The following is a 21806-nucleotide window of genomic DNA, read 5'->3' on the forward strand; positions in this document are numbered from 1 at the left end:
CTAATTAATGTAGTAAAAATGTGTTATATTTTTTAAATACTTCTTGTTAACTTACCCAAACTTCTACGGCCTAACAGAGACTAACTATGTACTGTACTAGTCGTATAAGTATGTACAACGTGCAATAATTGAATATATATGCTATTTACATTTTTCAATGCAACACCAGATCCAGATAAGACTCTGGTGAATGCACAAACATCAATCTGAAACGTTCAGTCGCAGAAACCGATCACAGACAAATGTAAAGTTTTATTGTTATTCATCGCAGTCGTAAAATATCTTTGGCGGATATTTTCCCCCACTTTGAAGACGGAACTGCGCTAAGTATTAAGTCTTTCGTTAAGAACTTTAAAACTTGCAACTCTTGAATCCAGAACTTCGTTTACGAGGGGATTTTAATGCTTGTAAAAGCTAGACTTGTTTTTCGCAGACGTTCTAATGCTTGTGTTTTCGTGAAATATTATTTTGAATGTGAATATGAGAGGTTTCAGTGTAGAGTATGTTTGTTGTTTTTTTTTTTAAATGTGGAAGAAGGCTGCGGTGGAGTTTAGAATCGGATATTTATTATATTTATATTTTAAAATATTTGATACGTATTTTCTATTTTCTTACGGAAACAAAGATTTCTTCAAAGATATGTTGATTTGAAATATTGAGTAACGTCACTTCTAGATACCTTTTATACGTAGAAATTACGTATTTGCTCCCACATTTACGTGTCGTTTTATCTAAGTATTGTATAACAATAGGTTTAAAACTCATAACATAAATGGTTGGAAATGGTGCACTGCTGCATATCCCTTTGTGGATTAAACGCGAGACGCTGTGTGTGTTTTATTATATTACTATCATAACATCGACTATAATATCAATAGACCATTTCACGTCCGGTCTTCCCCACTAACGTGATTTCGCTACGGCCATAAAACGTCGGCAAATCAAAAGCCTATCTTTTTAATATAGGCAGGCAACGCGTCACAAAATTTAACAACATATGTCTTGGACCATTTAATGCTTCATGAGCCGTGTAAAGAGTCCATTTTTTACTTTTTTTTTGTTTGAGTTATTGAACGTGAAAGGTAATATTGCGAACCCCTAAAAATATATGGAACTTCTTTCTTTATAACCGGATACTTATGGGATAAAATGTCTATTATTTAAGGCTGAATGCTTTGAATCAATTGGAATACGTGATACTTTTGACACATTCGTGGTGACAGCTCAATATTATAGAAAAAATATGAGGAGCCGGTGCTACGTCGTAGTTAAATTGCTACGGCGTAGCAAAATAGTTACATTACTAAGATTTATATACTTCTAAAGATTCTGTATAACTATTTTCCCAAAGAAATACAAATTTATTACTGACTAAGAAGAGAGTTCATACAACAGGAACTTAGCTGTATCTAAAGGTACAAAAAGTTTTCTAATGGCATAAATTATGAAATAACTATCACACCCTTCAAAAGTTATGTACTCATACATCACATACATTGCTATGAAATTGCGAAACATGAAAAGTCGCTCTGTTTAAGTCCCACTGCACTTAGAGTCCGTGTTCTATGTACGTTTTTATGTAAAGGCACTTGTACGTTAGCTTTTATTAGTACTCGAGTAGAATGTCGTGGTAACTGTGACTTGAATTACACAATTTTTGAATTCGTTCTATTGTTGCGACATTAGAACACCATGGAAACACCATTAAAGTAATTCTTCAGTTAGCACACCACGTACTTATCAGTTAGTTTGTTTGGATGCTTCGATATTTGTTCGTCAATCACGCTGAAGCTGAAACTACTGAATGGATTTCGATGATAGGAGTTTTTATTCCACGGGAAAGTGGGCGAAGCTGCTGGCAGAAACTAGTTACAGAATAAAATTTTAGGGAACCGAGAGTAAAGTTCCCTAAGAAAAGGAGGATCCTCCAACCAGGCGAGGTGAACGTGCCTGGCGGGCTTTCTGCCCAACTGTTTTTTGTTGGGATTTTCTATCCTTGTTTATTCGCATGTCAACTTCATATGTGCGATGTAGGATTTATGACGTCATCCGTTGATTTATTCGTCAAACATCTATTGCGATTTCTATCATCTGTCACTTGTCATATCATGTTTCAGCACAAAATTACCAATTTCATAAAACTCATCTGACACACCACAACAGTACAGATAAGTTCTTTATCAAATTCCCTAATAAAATGTACTGAGAAAGTAAATTTATACGGCCTACTTAAGTGTCTTGACAGTGACAAATTTCCTAAGTATGAGATATAAATATAGATGATATTATTAAAAGCAAGTATTTATCAAAATTCCGCGTATCTGTTACAGTATTTTTATGCCTAGCAACAGTTGCGATTAATTTGAACTTTACGGCTTTCGTAATACGATTCAAAAGAAGTCAAGTTTAAAGGGAATAAACATGATTGAAATAGTAATAAATTATGAGGTAAGATCTTATTTGGTCGTATGGTCGCAACTCCACTGAGCGAAGAGTTCTGATTATTCGATTTATTAGAAATGGCATCGTGTCTTGTGCCATATCACCTTAAGTGCTGCTTACCATCAGATTGACTTAAATGCATGCATAATAGCTGTATAAAAAAAGGTTAGCGACCGAGACAAAAATAAAATAATTGAATTTAAAAATTGTATTAACTCAAAGCCATTCTAAGCTAGGCTCTCGAGTAATTGCGATACCTTTTTTGTAACAGGCCTTCATTTTAAAGGATTATCCGCAACGAATACTAAAAGGGTTTTTTTTAAATAAACACGTTTCGCTATAAAATTGTATTTGAATTTGTTAGATGTCAAAACGTCTGAAAAAAGATATCTAGAAACAGTTGTTTGAGAAATAAATAAAATATATATTTTATGTGAAGCAAAGTGAACTTTATATATTTGTATTGTTAGTCAATCATATTTAGTCAATTTTTTTGACTAAATATTGCCGTTTCAATTTGACATAGGTACCACTACTTTTTACACAAATCCAGGATAGTACAGTACGTTTAGCTTGCTTGTCTATTTACTTGCTCTTCTGATCTATTGCAAAAGTTCTATTAGAATTATACATATAATGCCGACAATCATATGGTTAGGTTGTTCACAATCTTATAGTCAGCAGTTGTTTCAGCAGCTGCCATCTACGTCACCAGCAAAAAACCCAAATCCAAAAAGAAATATGACTACACGGTTTGTGCAGAGGCTGGGCAACTGGCTGCTGTGCAACGGGTAGCGGGTTCAATTTCCGCACGGAGCAATCTGTTGTTCGAAACAACACTCTGTATAGTCCACACAGTGATGTTTCGAGTCTGGGTGCTTGAACTTGTATGTTTGTAAACGCACCCACGACACAGTAGAATATCTTAGTATGGGGCAAATCTAAACAGATTTACTAAGATATTTCCACCGTAGTACTACTACTATATCCTACATCAGTAATACATCAACTCACAACAGAATGGAACAAATGCACACAAATCCCCCATTTACCAACAAACTGTTCAGTTTGAACAAAACACTGACCACTACCATTTGATAGATGACCACAGCACGACCGCATTACTTCAGTTCGACTTAACATTCATTGATTCAAATAGAATTTGGGGAATCAAGCAACAGACGTGATCTATTTTGTATGAGAAACTCGCTCAAGTGAAAATGCTGGCGTAAATAGAACGAACAAATGGTACTGTGGTATTGAGATCAACCATTTTATGTTTGATGGCATATTTCTTTTTGGGGATTCTGTGTGAGAATATTACGTCTTACGAGTTAAATACCCAATATTTACTGATAATTTTGAATTTATTGTTCGAACTATTAAGTTTTAGTTAGTTTTAAAGATTGGAATGGAAATAAAAAAAAAACACATTTCTTATTTTAAATCTAGCATTTTTTTATTTATTGTGTAATGTTGTGTTGCCATTAAACAATAAGCCCTTTATTAAATGCAGTAGTATAAATACAATTTTCTATCAAGATTAGGTAAATGGCTTCTCCATAGTTAATTATCTTATGTTATACTATAACAATGTTTACGTAAAGTTCTGATAGCCCATCCATCTGCATATTCTTACCTAGCTTTATACCTAATAGATTAAGAGCCCGCGACTTCTAGACCTTCCTTAGCTTTATACTATGACAAATTTGAACTACAATTTTACTCACCTTTACTACCAAAGCCATCGCGAGACAGGTTCTATAGTCAGAGTTTGTTTATACCTATATAGGGGACATGACTAGAAAAAAAATCAGCTTTTATAATTTAAGAAAGGAGCTTGTGACTCCCAGTCACTGGCTCTCGCTCTATAAAATGAGAACAGCTTTCCCAGAAAGGCGCTAGCTTCCATACTAATGTGTTTAAGCAACACATTTTCAACGTAAGACTAAATTATAATAAAGCTTGCTTGAGGCGAAACTTTCCAATTTATGTTGCTCTACGTCCTTATAATGGCGGAATAGGATTATCTCAATATAATTTAAACATCGTGGATGGAAATATTGATCCATTATCCTGTGATGTGTTCAAGATGATATGATGGTAATTGTATTTTTTGTGAACAGGATATTTAGGGTGCTTTTCCTTCAGAGATGTGCTATGTGTGAAAATGAAATGTGCTATATGTGAAAAAAAATATACCTTAGTATTATTTTCTAAAATTAGTGACCATTTTTCTACAGTAAGTTTAACTTTTTCAACCGACTTCCTAAAAAGAAGAGACTTCTTAACTTTCAGTGGGTGTTGGTTGTGGGTAGGTATTATACCTATTGAGTACAATTAATAATAATATTTTTTTGTTTTTAGTATTTGGTTCTTAAAGTTTGTTTTTTTTTTAATTTAGTTTAATTTTTTTGATACGTCTAAAATATTTCACACCAAAGGCAAGGCACCAAAGGATAAGTAAATGCTGTATATTATTTGCGAATGTTATAAGATATTTTACTATCTACCTAAAATTCTCTTTTAGCTTCTATCTACAGACCAGCGATATTTTTACAGCTATTTTTGTAGAAAATAAGGTATCACAAAAAACTCACGTCTCTAGCTTTAATGATCTTTACATAAATATTGACCCAAAATTATAAACAAGATGTATAACTGTACTTTTGTATAATAATAATATAGGGTGTCCCAAAATTAACGCAAGATTTGAATTAAATAGAAAACGCCGTTTTTAGTCTTTTGATAGTTATATTTTTATTGATTCGTAATGTACATAGGATAGGGTTATGTGTGGAATAACACATCGGACAAATGGCCTCCACGGCTTTGCGAGACAAGCGCACTCTTTTGTTGAAATTTTCCATGACCATTCTGCAAAAATGTGGCTGAATTTCGTTGATGCAGCGTTGAATCTCCTCTTTTAATGCACGGGTGGTTGTGGACTTGTTGACATAGACTTGTGATTTCAAATAATCCCATAAAAAGAAGTCTAATGGTGTTAAATCACACGATCTAGGAGGCCAATTTTGATCACCAAAACGAGAGAGTACACGACCTGGAAATGTCTTTGAAATATTCTTTAATAATGAAGACACGTTGTTCTATCGTGTAACGCTCCATTTTTAATAACCCTATACTGTTAGCTGTCAAATTGCTTTTTTCAGGGTTGCCAACACTTCACTGCACAAATGGCGGCAAATTCAAATCTTGCGTTAATTTTGGGACACCCGATATAAGATAGCCACAGTCTCTAAGGAAACCAAACCTTAATTCTTTATTAAACAAGGAAACTCTGAAACCGTTTAGGCTTGTTTGTAAACTTTAATTAAAGTTTTGTACTTAATTTATTTTTTGAAACCGCTTAGAAGTTTAAATGGATTTATTTTAGACTAGCTACTCCTACGTGGTTTCACCCGCAGTGCTCGGTTCTTATTGATCGTAGCGCATAGCCTTTCTTGATGAATTACCTATCCAACACAAAATGTTTTTATTCAAATCGAACCAGTAGTTCCTGAGATTAGCACGTTTAAACAAACAAACTCTTGAGCTTTATATATAAAGGTATATCTGCCACGACTATAATGGGAGGTAGTGATGTGTCTATGTATAGGGATTATAAAAATGGTAATGGTATATATAAATGGTCACACATTGTAGAAAATTATACTAAAGGTATATTTTTTCAAGTTATACACGTCTTGGAAAAAAATCTCTTCAACTTTTATTGAATTTGGTATTAAAGTGAAACCTTATCTTTGCTTCTTAAGATTGATAATAATCCTATTTGAATATAAAGTAGGCTAAATTCGATGATGGTTTTTGCACTACGGTACCAATTTTCCTTCTCTTTCTTACGCTTTCTCTCACTTTCCATCGGTTTCCCAAAGCACTTGATATTATTTTATTCAGTTAGTTATTCCATTATCAAAAGATTAAATTATTGTTTTAGATCTCAAAAGCTTTTACACTTTGATCAATTGAGAGGAAGGAAAATAAACTATTTTTAATTTATTTCTTTATACTTATTGCAATGTTGCGTTCGGATGCGGCTTTAATGCAGCATTTTTTCCAGCTCGACTGTTACTTACTGGACAGGGCAAGTGTAAGCATTTCTTTAGTGTGCATCCACATGCTGTGGATGACATTGTACTTGTTCAAGAACAGTATCAAAATGCCCACTTAAGGCACAGGGTAGTGCAGCTGAACAGTAGGTCACGAGCTGGAATTTACGTCACGAGATCATCTAATTTCACAGTAACATCTATAACTAATTTAATGACGTCACACTGTGCCGTGGCGGAGATTGCCTCAGAAAACTTTAAACTTTACGCTGTGAGCTGTTACTTTCAATATTCTGACTCAGTTACTCCTCACATTCATCACCTCCGTCACGTCTTGCAATCGCTTGCGGGCTCCAAAATTATAATTGGCGCCGACGTTAATGCGTCTTCATCCTTATGGTATGGCAAAGTTAGGGCTACTGACATGGAGCGGCGTTGTGCCGTTGAAGAATTCATTGCCGAAATGAATCTCTCCATACATAACACCCCTGATGCACCACCTACTTTTTGCAGCCAAATGGGCGAATCTTGTATTGACGTCACACTTTCTAGTTCGGACGTTAGCTTGGATAGGTGGCGTGTCCTACCGGATGCGTCATGTAGTGACCATCGCCTGATCGTGTACGAATTTGTCTCGGGATTACCCCGGGGTCCAACGCTTTGCAGTAGTGGCTTTAGATATAAAACTAAGGGCGCGGACTGGAACTTCTTTAGCTTATTATTTGCATCTCAGGCCACAGACTTCACTCGCAAAGACCTTTCGGCAGAAGAAGGTGCTGAAATCATGTCGGATACTTTTACTTACTGTGCCGACATTGCGTTTGGTCGGGGATCCTTAACCAGTACGCGCAGATGTGACTGGTGGAATAATTATCTAGTCGAACAACGTAAATGTTTTCGTAAAGCGCGCAAACAATTAAATAGACTAAAAAAACGTAAAGTTACTGGTTTTGCATTTGATGAAGCATTGATTGCGTTTAGAGTTGCCAGGTCACGTTATAGGGCTTCAGTGGAGAAAGCTAAGGGTAACCTGTTGCGGAGAGTAGTGCAGAGGCTGGAAAGCGAGGGTCCGTGGTCGCCTCTGTACCATGAGTTCAAAGCCAATAGATCCGTCGATCTGGCGTTCGTACAGAACATAAAAGTCAACAATGTTCACACCACTGGTATTGAGGAGACAACGGAAGTTCTACTCGATGAACTCATCCCTGACGATGTATCCGAGACAGATAGCGATTATCATCAACAGATTAGGTCGTGGGCGGCTATACCACCCAATTCACCGGTGTCTGATCTACCTTCCATCAATGAGCTCGTAACTGTTATTAAAACGTTGCCTATGAATAAATCGTCTGGTGAGGATAAAGTTTCAAATAAAATGATAATAGAAGCGTGCAAATCTGCGGCTGACGCGATCCTGTCTGTCTTTAATCGTTGTATAGCGGAGGGCGTCTTTCCTCGTATATGGCGACGTGGATTCATTCGCATAATACCTAAGAATGGAAATAAACCACCCGATGACCCTAAGTCATACCGGCCTATTACGCTTTTACCATCATTAGGAAAACTTCTTGAGCGGCTTATCGTTCCTCGTTTGCTGCCCGGTGGACCGAAATTTCACAATAATCAATTTGGTTTTACTGTGGGTAAATCTACTGTAGACGCAGCTCTCTCTGTCCGAACCATAGTGACTTCGTCTGAGCACAAATATGTAGTAGGCATTTTTCTAGACATTTCCGGTGCCTTTGATAACGCGTGGTGGCCAATGCTACTCCTTAAACTGAAGGGTCGTGGTTGCTTTAGTAACATATACAAACTATTATACACTTATTTTCTTCATGGTTCTGTAAAACTGAAACTTGGTAATTTTTCTCGGTCGAAGTCGTTGTCAATGGGATGTCCTCAGGGCTCGGTTATTGGCCCGTATCTGTGGAATTTAGGGTTTGATGACTTGCTCGCGACCCCCCTTCCTTCTGGTTGTACGTTGACTGGATATGCGGATGATGGCCTTTTGTTAATACAATCAAATACTCGAGCCGGACTAGAGAATTTAGCTAAGGACTGCCTCAGTAGGATCTCGCGATGGGGCGAACGTAATCGATTAACTTTTGCACCCCATAAAACCTATCAATTATTGCTTAAAGGAAATTTGAAATCATGGCCGTCTATTAAATTCAATAACGTTCCCGTCAAACGTAAGGAGTCGGTTTGCTATCTCGGTCTAGTCCTAGAAAGAAACTTTTCTTTTATTGAACATATTAAGACTATTAGTGAGAAAGCCAAAAACAATTTCTATGCGCTCACGCGAATTTCGAAGGCTACCTGGGGTCTCTCTTTTCTTACGCTCAGAACCATCTACGGAGCAACCTACCTGGGATGCGTGTGCTACGGGGCACCAGTGTGGGCTGATAGGGCCACAATAGGCGCGGTACGGCGAAAGCTTCTCCAAGGTCAGCGTCTAGCCTTGATCTTTCTGTGTAAGGCTTATAGGACGGTTAGCACAGAGGCCCTACCTGTGCTCGCGGGACTACTTCCAGTCGATCTTGAGGTGCAGCGACGTGCTGCCATGTACTATAATGCGAGACCTAACTTTTCCGCAAACTTTCTAGCACAACGTGATCGAAGCAAAATTGATAGATTGCTCAAGCCTTTAACGGACGTCTGGGATGAACTTCTGACTGAGTGGCAGTTTAGATGGGAATCTTCTACCAAGGGCCGCCACCTCTATCAATTCTTTCCATCCGTGCATGAGCGTCTGGAGAGGACATGGTTGGAGGTGGATCACTGTGTTGCCCAATTTCTTACTGGCCATGGCGACTTTAAAAGCAAATTGTTCTCATTTAAACTCGTTGATTCACCATGGTGCCAATGTTCGACAGTGGAGTTGCAACATGAGCAATCCGCCCATCACATACTCTGGGAGTGTGGTCTCTGGCAATCTGAGCGTGACACTATGTTGGATAATTTAATTGTTTCATCAGGTGTAGTTTATTACACGGACCTTGTGGAGTCTCGAGCAAATTTCCGTGCGTTTAGGCGTTTTTGCCATACCTATTATTGGAAGCAAGTATAACAGCTCACGCATAGGACCCATTTAGTATTAGCATTTAATATTTTAGTTTTAAGTAAAATTTCCGTGGTGCTTGGCGACTGGGCTTCTCCCAGTTGTGCAGTCTCTTTTGTGCCTTAAGGCTTAAGTCATCCTGTCTCCTGCATTAAATTCACCGAGGGAAGTGGAAACTATCGTTTTCTTTTCTTCTCCTCTAATAACATCTTCTGATTTGTTTCGTTGCGGGATCCAAGACAGTCATTCATTTCCCTGGGACGCGCCGGACTTCAGTGTTCCGGTGTTTTCATGTTTGTATCTACTGTAGATCCTGGCTTACAGGAGTTGCAGCGGTATGGGAGGTTGTGGCGGGCTTGTCCCATCAAAAAAAAAAAAAAAAAAAAAATGCTGTGGGTGAGTCGACGGCTTAGCTATTACATTTACGTAGCATAGCTACACACCCCGTCTCTGGTGGAAAAGCACCCTGATATTCATAATCTTATAGTCTGATGATAAGTTCCTGTGTTTTGTATTGGTTATCATTAGTCATGATTATGTCCTTTATTTTATTGTTGGACTTATTAATATTATATTTTATTTTTTCAATTATCCTGATCTAAACCTCTTCAAAACTATTGTCCTTTGTATAAAAAATTTAGATTCATTGTCTTTTATACGAATCTGCCTATGCCAAAAAGTTTAAAAACGAAAATCTGAAGCGAAAATACACAAAATGTACCATTTTATTATTACCTACCACTGACATATTTGCGCACTCAAATAAAAGAACCTATTGTTGAGTTTTATAAAGAATATTTCTTACTTGGAACACAATGAATAGAATTGCCATTTGAAGCTATTTTCCTGTAGTTAATGTTATGCAAACTTTTAGAGACAGGATTCGTTTGAGCTTTGGCCGCTTTCCAAAACTGCCTTCATTTATTCCTCTATTTGGGTACCAAGAGAAACTAACAATTAAAATGTCACAAAGTTCCGTGATTATGTAACCGATGGTATTATCTTTAATAGAATGTCAAATATACTTGGGGAATTAATTGTTTAGCTCAACTCTGGCCTCTGCGAAGCCTTGTTGAATGAGACGGTAAGGTCAAGTGTCAACTGTTGATGATGTCGGACTCTATAGGTACGGACTCAAAGCATTATGTTGACCTTTACACCTCTGTATTTTTATGACAGAAATGTTCGTATACATTTTGGGTTCTAATATCTGAGAGGTCTAATATAAAAAATATCAATGAAAATTGTACTGTACAGATTTTTTTATCCTTAACCCGCCATTGGTGACCTATATGTCTATGAGACCGGGTAATTTAAAAACTAAGAATAATTTTTAAACTGTTTATCGAATTAGGTTGCGATTTCGAGTAGCTGCCTTACTACACGCCCTCTACCATTAGTCCACCCCGCAACAGCAATGCGGGGATTCGTATTCAACTTTCTATATTCGAATACACTTTGCATTCAATTTTACACTTTCAATGCGTCCAAATTTCGTACAACGTCGGGTAAAAGAGAAACGCCGATCAATATTTGGCTATTAGAATTCAGCGGTCGATTTCTAATATCTGTTAATCCCGTAATTATTCCGTGATACATCACGCTGACTGATTGGTTCAGAATCCAATAATCCAAGAGCGTCTTTGGGAAAAATAAATGGCATAAAATATATTTGGAAAAGACACATTTTCAAATCAGTTATTTTACTTTTATGAGACAAAAATGAGGACAACATACACGGAGTGGCCCTAGTTATGTTTTAAAGATTTTTAAAGAGCATTTCCTTTGACGACTAATATTTCACTTGAGTAGATACCTAGGTACAGCATATATGGTCGAATTATAATTTCCAGAAATCCTTTTGATACCTCCCATGATGTGTGTATCTGAATCTGTCAAAGGTAATCTTTAAAGCACACATCACGTCTCTCGTTGCATCCCAGATTATACAGTGCATTTCTGTTACATAGTCATTACTCAAGTTATGTTTTTAAATCGAGATTTTGCTATACAATGCAAAATGTATTCAGTATCAATTGGGGATTTTGAGGACTAACTTATTTTTTCCATATTATCCTTTTTCATCTACGTAACAAGACTACTAACATAATGTATCTTCACTACCACAGAACAGAGAAATACCATTTAAATCGCATACCTCTTGTAGTGCTATCATAACTATAGAACAGAGAAATTCTCTATTCTGTAATCACAACGCTACACAATCTGTAAACAAATAACAAAGAACGCCACGAAACCGCTTCAAAACACAGACATCGGAATAAAAAATAAAAAGAAGTGGCAATTAGACCGCGCTATTAATTTTACCGTTTTCCCGCACCGTTATCTATTGAGTTACGAGCAATTTCGATATCAATTTATCACACCGGTAAATTCAAACCGATATTGCCTTGCAGATTTATTAAGTGCTTAAAATGATAGGACTTCCACATAGTACTGAAAATTGATAAGTATGCCAATTTTATGTTATTATAAAAAATAAAATGTGTAATAGGTCGTTTGTAACTCAATTCTAAATAATTAAGGACAACTAAAGTGATTGAAACTGTAATTTAGTTTGTGAATGTCAAAGTTGAACTCTATCAAAATGTAATTGGGGCGTTTATTGAAATTTAAAGTGGCCAAAATGACACTGAACTAGTCAAAATCGATATGACCTTAAATGTAAACTACTAAGTTTAAAAGGACTAATTTGTATTGTAAGATCATTACAATATTAATATAAAAATATTATTCTACATTGTAAATTACGCCCCCGGATTATACAGCCTCCAGCAAGAGGAAATTGTACAAATGATAAAATATTTAAAAGATAACACAAAACAATGATAACGTACCTTTTGGCAAAAAATAGAATAATTTTACAGTATTACCTTTTTATGAAATCCTCCCAATTCCGGGACTATTAATTTAACATCCTATCATTATATTAACACTTATTACTTGTCGCTTTTCCTGGCTATAAGGTTTCAAATAACAACCCTTTTAAGTGTACCAAAGTAAAGACAGTGTCGTGTAAAAGGGGCGAGGCTAAATGCTCGCATTTGTCCGGTCCGGCGTTAAAAGGGACCATCGACCGGACGCAAGGGAAGTCTTAACGAGGTCCGAAACTAAGTACTTGTTTACTATGTATCTTTTAAAGCATCAAAGTTCAATAGTGTCTCGGAATGTTTTAATCTCACCTGTGCCGCGCTTCAAGCGCTTTACTTGAATAAACGATAAGTCTCCCGTCTAAAGTTTGGCAGCGTACAGCGCTGTTTTGCTGCTAGTATGGCTGTAATATGTATCTGTTTATACTAAGTTACATACTCGAGGGATGTTGGTATATGTTGATTGTGTAATAGTGGGTTTCGAAGCGTGTTCCATGACGTTAAGTATGGTACTAGACCTACGTGTGGGGAAAGATAGTGATCATCGCTCGGTTTGCAATCTATTTTGCGCAAACTAGGGTGATAATGATAAGATAAGGAACTGTTAGATGGGAAAATATATCCGTAAAAAGAAATGTGGGATGTTTCTGGCGTGAGTGATCGGATCAGAGATTTACATAGGCAGTGCTGAAAGCTGTGCCTTAGGTTTCGAAAATGTACCGGAGTTGAAAGCCGGTTGGGAACTTGAACAGTTGTGCTTTTGATCTGAAACAATTCGTTGCTTAATTTACTATTGATATCTTCCTGATATTACAAGTGCGGATCTTGTTAGTTGGTCTGTTTGTTACTCAATCGTGTGAAATTGGCTGAAGATATCGGAAAATTTGGAACATGGATAGATTATGCTCTGGGATAACCCATGGGGTATGTTTATTCCACAAGACCGCGGGTGAAACCGCTGGCAAAAGCTAGTATTATTATATATGTTTTAGAAGCTTCATAGGTAGTCCGCTTAGGTTACCCGTCGCCCCTTTATGTAAGAGGGTCTTAGAATTTAAGTGATGCAAGACTCCCACACTCCTTATTCGTTTTCTTCAAAAGCTGCCGTCTTTCACCCAGTCAGCTCCAGTAACATTTAGTTGTCAAAAAGGATTGGTACGTCTCCTTTTTGAATTGTTCTCCTTGTCCTTGTTACTGTTCAATTAGTTTAAATTAAGAAAACATTATAATAAAGAAAATCCCACCAGTAACAAAAGGATATTTTTTTAAAGAAAATTATTTTCAGCAAGTCAAAACTTTTATTTATACTTTTCATTCACATTGTTTATTGTACTTCTACTTATTCCCTTTAAAATTATGTAAAAAATAATAACGTGTAACGTTTCAATGTTCTCTAACTTAAACTAACATATACCAATAGTTAAAGGAACAGAATATCTTAACTATAAATGTTTACAAGTCTTATTGCTAGTTGAGAAACACTAACTTTTCACGAAATATATTAAAAGTAAAGTAACAAATAAATGCAAATTCTTAAGGCTATACATTATTTCAAATGATAACTCCAAGAGCGAAGATTTTCCATTTAAAATAAAAAGTCTGAAATGTACCAACGACAAATAAGACACCTAACTACAATAATTTACCACCTATCCTTTACTAGCTTATACAAAAACAAGACAAAATAAAATGAAATATACAAATTGACTTTATTGTTTTATTCAAAAGTATAATAAACGAGTTTACATAATTGAGCTGGCGCCACGTCTCGCTATCTTCACATAAACTTTAAGACGCAGCACACGAATAATAAGAGGACACAGTCATCGCACAATGACCTAAAATATGAAGCTATGAAGCTTTTGTTAACTCAACCGATAATTCAGCCATTGCAGGTCAATTAATTCTTCTCATGCAGACAAAGGGAAAGCATGAACGTGATCACAATCGCTTGCTCGTTGTTGCGTGTTTTTCACTATTTTTTGGAGTACCAGAGGGTGTATTTTAACCCATACTACCATTACACGAAGCTCCGATAACTCAATTTTATTGGACAAAATCGATCAGTCTCAAACGATATCACTTCCACTCCGTATGATATCCATATTGTAGTCTCTAATCCTACGCAAACAAAGCCGGCACCAAATCTAATAGAGTAATATGCTCGAATATAAATTGTAATGAAAGCATTTGCTTGTTTGTGGTGTGAAGCGAGACTTGAATAAAATTATCAGAAAGTCAGACGCTTCATCGTCAATTTCTTGATATCAAGCCAAGTTGCTGAGTAAGCAGTAATTGCATAAATTAGCGTGGGCACACGATCAAAGGAGCCAAATGGGGTACCGAGTGCCTACACTCGCCTTTCTGAAACGTTCCTTTACAATGTAACAGCCGTCGAGTAATTATATTGATATCAAACTACTGACCCGAACAATGCTTAGAACTATGCTGAGGCACCTTATTAAGGGAATATGTATAAATAAATAAATATATGGATAGCTGGCCCCTTTTACTTGATTAATCCTAGTGACCACATTCACGGGTGAGAGGAATTCCAATAGGCTCGAAATGCTCTGGAGCTGTTCAAATCAATGTAATTCCAACTACGGTGACCGCATTCTTGGCCTTTTAATTGGGTTATGTTGAGGATTCACGCCGCGCTGGCACTCTCACGTGCCCTCATGTTCCTGACGTGCAGAACGATCAAAACCATTCAGCAGAGACGATTGGATTCCATTTGTCAAGACTATGTAGGTAATAAATTGTAATTATTGTTGTTATTTGTGATTCTCATCTAAATTACTTTATTTTTCCCAAAGTTAATGTATCCAATCAACCCTATACGTATAAGATCCTAAGTAGAAAAGCACGTTTTGGAATATCTCGTCGTTCGTAAATTGTGGGGCTATTTTAATCACTTCAAATTCAAATAGGCCCGCTAATGACGGTGTGATTACATAGATTAGCAACCATTATCAGCCAATTACCGAACTCCGAAATCAGCCGTAAAATATTAGTGAAATTTTCGAAAGCATCAAGTGTGCGTTTTGAAAGGTGCGATAAAAAGTGTTAGGTACGAACACCAGGTTCATCAAGTTACTCTAGTTTACACAAGTTTCTATTACACTTTCAACTGTATTGTTTTGTGATAAAGTAAAAAATCTAATAAATAAATTGGTATAGGTGGACTTGCTGCCGTACGTCGAGTATCGAGCGATACAGACCCGGTATAATGAGCCCATGTCAGGCTCGCGTGGTGAGAAAATGCCAGCGATTTTCACTTTATCTACGAAATATCTCGCACAATTTACGGAGACGTGTTTGTTTTTGTAAAAAGAAATACGTATATCTACATAATCTCTATACAGTATGTATGTAACAATTTTATTTACGAATGAAAATACAGATTTGAAGGAAATTGTAGTTTTTACAATATTTTACAGGTGACCTTCACGAAAGGAGAGATTTACCCAATAATATCACAAACTTACTACACCTCCACTGAAAGTTTAAACTGATTTTGAAAAATTAAACTGCATGTTATAAATGAAACAAAAGGTAGAAAGTACAACAAATATACTATAATGTTCCTTAAGTAACACAAGAATAACTTAAATGACTACTTACTTAAAGAAATAAACATAAAGAACTTCCTTAAAATAATAGTTTTTCTAACACAAGAAAATTTAGAAAATTTTATTTTAAAGTAAAACATAATTATTTAACGTTTACGCATTTCGAATCTAGACCCCTGTACTTGTAAACTACGCATTTGTTCTATTACTTGTCTCCTGTATTCTTCTTCAGCAGCTCTAACTAGACTTTCTTCGTCATAGTCTTCCTCAGGGACTTGTGCTGACACATCCTCAGTTTTAAATTTTAAACGAATCTCCTTTATACGGGCTGTAAGTATTGCTTCGCGGTGATTCTCACGCTCAAAAGTTTGCAACATTAATTGCTTATCTCGTGAATCAGTGTAACATAAAACGTTTGACAAAGAAACTAAAAATACTCTGCCACATTTACCTCCAAATGCGACAAACTGACTATCCGCAAGAGGTGAAATTTTCAATATTGGGTTATTAGCTAATGGCATGCTTAAAACTGGTTCGCGATATTTGCGTAGTAGGTCCCAATATCGAAAGTAACCATCTGCTGAAACAGTCATATAACCGGAATACCTGTCTGGTGCCCATACTGCATCGAGGATCTGATAACGATGCATAACTCCCGATATGATAGGGCTCACTTTTATATCTTCACTCCAAATGTGAGTCGTCCAATCACCGCAAGATAGAAACATTTTACTGGTACATGGACTACGGTGTACTGCTCTCACTGGACCAAAATGTGCTTGATACAAAGAGCTCATTTTATCTTCTTGAGTTTTACCTCTTCTATTAACGTTTATAACGAGACCAGATTCGGTTCCAGCAAAAAATCTAGTAGGAAGATTGCGATCATAGTGAATGGAAGTTATACCTTCTGCATTAGCTAAACTAATACTATCTCCTTGAGGAACATTTACAGACATAATTAACATATCTATGGGTCTAGAAAGATTTCGCAAATCATGCCACATGCATAGTCCATCGCTTGAGCTAGTAAAAAACTCGGAATGATCACGTGACTGAACGTAGAGAAGACCAGTTACTGGTGCTCTGTGTGCCGTGTGTGGTGGACTTACGGAAACACAGTGATCATGAGCACTCAAATCAAACACACAGACTCTGCCATCTTCAAGACCTCCCAAGACAATTGAAGGATTAGAAGGTGAACAGGCTAAATCCCAGCAAGCGGCAGGCGGATCAAACTCAATAGCTGGGCTTTCTGGATTTTCTAAATCCCACTGGTAACAGGTGAATTTCTTATTTACTGCTCCGTGTACAGGGTACTTTTTGTCACAGTACGACACCACCAATTTTGGATCATTCTCAATGGTCCAAGCGAGACCCGCTACGGGACGAGAATCTGGATCTCGGTAAGTGTTGTTCAATTTAGCAGTAGCTTTTTCAGCGGATAATAACTCTTCCATACCATGAAAATATTGTTGATAGATATCTATAGCGTTATTTTGAGAAATTAATTTCTCAAATTTAGGAACAAGACTCAGGACAGAATGTACGTAAGCATCATCACGTTCAATGCGACGACGATATCGTGTAGTTTCTTCTTCGTTGTCGTGATGAACCTCTTTTGGCCAACCGCCCTCAACGTGGTTAATACCTTGATTTTTCTTTTCAACTATAGTAGTGTTTGCCTCGTGTTCAGACTTAGGTAGTACAACTTGAGTGCTGCAATGTACAGGATTGCGTACAACATATTCTTTCTGGTATGCAACATTTGGATTTATTGAATCCAGCATTACCGGGCCCACTACGTTGAACAAAGGTTGTTTGCCAAAAGATTTTCGAGGAACAATATACGACTGAGCTATGCTCCTTTCCATGTTGAAATATGTATTTTCTTTTGTAATAAATACGTGATAATTTACAATTGCAGTTTCAAACTATATTGTTCTCAATAAAATTAATTTATTCACATTGACAGCGTCAATTTTGACAAATTAATATTTATGATGTTTTATTCAGAACTATACATATAAAATCAAAGAGTATAATAAGTATAGTACAAAATTTAAAATAATACCTTTTCTACAAATCAAAATCTGTTTCGCTATGATAGAAGAAAAAAAACAAGGTTTAAGTTTGAAGGCTTCGTCCACTTAAATCTAAAACCCGCGAAGGATTAAAGTTGACTAGCCATCAGTGATTCAATTTGCCAACAAGGTTTACATACATTGTGGACGAAGTCCTCATGTGATACAATTTTGGGATAAAGCGAGACAACTTTGCGTAACAAACTATATCTTGATGGAGTTTATTTGGCAGACAACACGACGCCAGCGCTGTATTTCATGTTAACTCAATTTTTCTCCGAGTTTGTTAAACAAGGTTTTTATTATCTTTACAATCTTTTGGCCGGAAACAATTGTGAGTGGATTGAAGTTGGATTATTTAGATTTTTTTTGTACTTGTATAAATTATGTTGTGGCCTTCCTGACTTATTTACTAAGTACTGGGTTTGAGAGTACTTTTATAAGTAATTGGACCAGTCTACTGGATTTATGAAATTCTCATTTCAAGGACTGAGATTGAATAAGACAAGCGTAGTATAAAAACTAGGACAACTTTGTATATTTTATTGAATCCTTCTACATTTAAATAACATACACAAATATCTGTTTAAAATATAGTACGTACTAAATGCACTGATGATTCAAGCAAATCTTATCTATCTTCTTCTATACATATAATAAAATCGTAGAAAAGTGCTGTCTGTACATTGAAAATAAAAATAAAAAAAATAGCAGGGGTTATTGTTATGTCGATGTCGAACCCAAAAATGTAATTAACTTTTTTTTTGTCTGTTTGTCTGTTTGTCTGTTTGTCTGTTTGTCTGTTTGTCTGTTTGTCTGTTTGTCTGTTCGTCTGTGCGCGCTAATCTCAGAAACGGCTGATCCGAGTTGGATGCGGTTTTCACGAATATATTGTGGGATGCTTAAATTTACATTTAGTGTTTGTTTCATGTCAATCGGTTCATAAATAAAAAAGTTATGTCAAATTAAAGAATCACGTCGAACATTCTATGCTTATACCATTAATCTCCGCAACTATTTGACGGATTTGGTTGAAATTTGGTACAGATATAGTTTAGAACCTTAGAAAGGCCATAGATATATTTTTATTTCAAAAATCAAAAAATAAAAATAAGAAATAAATTATTTATAAATAATTCTATGTCGATCGTTACACGACTTCGGTTCATGTTATTGTTTTAATTCATCGTATAAAAAAGTAAATAAATAGTAAAAAGGTATGAAAAAAAAATATCAATATAATTAAACTTTTAGTACAAAGAAAATGCCCGAACGGAGTATAAATAAATAATCCAAGTTGTCTTTATCCTCGATAGATGGCGTTGGGATCGAAATAGATCGCGCTATGGTTTCGTTACATTCATTTGGTTGGGTATCGGCCGAGCGCTTCGGTACTATCGTAGAAAAAGTGTATTATCAGTCGTATGATTATTTGTCTGCAGTGGTCCTGCTGTTTCGTATATTCTAAATTGGTTTCGTTGTATTTGTCAATTAATAAGTTTATTTGTTGGGTTTTCCTGGTTTTTTGGTTAAACTATTTAACGTAGGTTTAGTTTGATATCGATTATTAGTAGTTACTGTAGTTAGTTTTTTTAATAAAATTGTAAGTCTAATTTATAAATTAATTAGATTAGATTTAAGTCGTTTCTTTTAAATTATTTAGTTTAAGCTTGGTTATTATAGCATAGAGGATAGGGTGTAATATAGTTTCTTTTTTAATTGTTATAAATTCGTAATTCGTAGCTTTCTTTAGTTTTAAGTTAGTTTAAGTCCGTTTTTAAACTATTTTTTCAATGCCCTAAGTGAGTATACATCTATTAAATTCAAACGCAGATCTCATTATGTTGATTTTTGAAGAGTTCCCTGGAATATCTTCCACATCTCATTTTTGAAGAGATCCCGCGAGATCGGGAACTATGTGGTTAAAACCAAAAATTTGCCGGAAGTCACTATTCCACGCGAACGAAGTCGCGGGCAAAAGCTAGTACTTATAATAAATCTGTAGAGAGGTCAATTCTGTACATGAAATATATTTCCAAAATAACTATCAGCGGGTGATTAGTGATCGATACTGACGCCAAAAATGCAATCAGATTTTTTTTTGTCTGTCTGTCTGTCTGTCTGTCTGTCTGTCTGTATGTTCTTTATAGAAACAAAAACCACTCGACAGATTTCAACGAAACTTGGTACAATTGTTCTTCATACTCCTGGGCAGGTTATAGTATACTTTTCATCACGCTACGATCAATAGGAGCAGAGCAGTGAAGGGAAGTGTTGGGAAAACAGGAGAACTTACTACATTTTTTCAACTTCGGTCGCGTGTGAAGCCTTAATGGTTAAAGCTACACAGAAATCATGTATGACGAAAATGTTCTCCTTAAAATTGTTTAAAAAATATTCTACGACAGCAAATGTCTATCTCTTATGGTTGACTCACAATAACACGTATAACTCCCGATAGCTTAGCAGTTCGGAGCTTTCTGATTATATTTGTCTACTCTTACGTTTATAACACATTCATTCATTCATTCATCTATACATATAATAAATATTAGAATAAATCTGTAGAAGGGTCAATTCTGTACATTGAAAATATTGAAAGAATAAATATGGGGTGCTACTGGATCGATACCAAACCTAAATATGTGATTAAAAATGTTTTTGTCAGTCTGTCTGTATGTTCAGGCATCACGTGAAAACTAACGGTTCGATATCGATGAAACTTGGTATAATTATACCTTATTATCATGGGCATAAAATAGGATACATTTTATCCTGGAAAATACGAAGAAAAAAATCATTATTTTTCAGTTTTATTCTATAGAACGCGAGCTCAACAGCAGTAGCTCAATAGAGGGATCTCCTTAATTATTATGGGTCTAGCCATATTTGGGTCCAATAGATATTTATAAGATGTCATTGTCAGAGTTACTCAAAATGGAGAAATAAAACATCCACGCGAAGACCGACATCCGCGCGGACGGAGTCGCAGGCGGAAGCTAGTTCTAAATAATGACAGAGTTCCCATTTAATTTATTTTATTTAGCATGCTATCTACGTTCACTAGAATTTTGAGCCAAGTCAAAAGGCGATGGTAAGCACTTAAAAGCAGCAGTTTCCTACTAAATATTGCATGAAGAGCCAGCCAACTTGCAACTTCAACTGATAGTTACTTCATATTAATTAAGGCACTGTACAAAATATTAAATGCAATTAATTATTTCATGGTCCGATGGCAAAAGTAAATGGTATGGTCATTAAATTGAAATGTCATATTTTGAGGTCGTGTATATTATGTAGTTTTAGTAATTAATTTAGTATTTATGTAAAGTAAAACAAAAAATGGTAAATAATTATTTGTTCAAAACAATCGTCGAAACGCAACCACTTCATAGTAGATATCTCACCTACTCGCATGAAGCGCTTTGCTTCAAGCTTCCTTGTGCGAACTACTAAGGATTGGAATTTTTTGCAGGGATAACCTGGATGTCTTCAAGACCTGAATATGTTGGTTGCTTATGGGCAGACGTGCTCCATCGTAGGCTGCATCATCGCTTACCACCCGGCGAGATAGTGGTCAAACGTAGTGCCATTACATATAAAAAAATAACAAAGAATATTCAAAAATTTTATACAAAACCAACACCAAATTGATGTAGTTAAAGTATTGGTCTTCAAAAAAGTAT

The 21806-nt window shown here is 35.9% G+C and overlaps 1 protein-coding gene across 1 annotated transcript; it reads right to left on the reverse strand.

The window, feature by feature from the left end:
- Positions 1–16022: 16022 nt before the first annotated feature.
- Positions 16023–18009, reverse strand: LOC118264334 (dynein axonemal intermediate chain 2-like). Its single transcript, XM_035576811.2, has one exon. The coding sequence runs from the start codon at positions 17908–17910 to the stop codon at positions 16183–16185; it is 1728 nt and encodes a 575-aa protein (XP_035432704.2). The 5' UTR covers positions 17911–18009; the 3' UTR covers positions 16023–16182.
- Positions 18010–21806: the final 3797 nt, after the last annotated feature.

The sequence above is a fragment of the Spodoptera frugiperda genome, chromosome 26 (genome assembly GCF_023101765.2).
Source record: "Spodoptera frugiperda isolate SF20-4 chromosome 26, AGI-APGP_CSIRO_Sfru_2.0, whole genome shotgun sequence".
NCBI lineage: Eukaryota > Metazoa > Arthropoda > Insecta > Lepidoptera > Noctuidae > Spodoptera > Spodoptera frugiperda.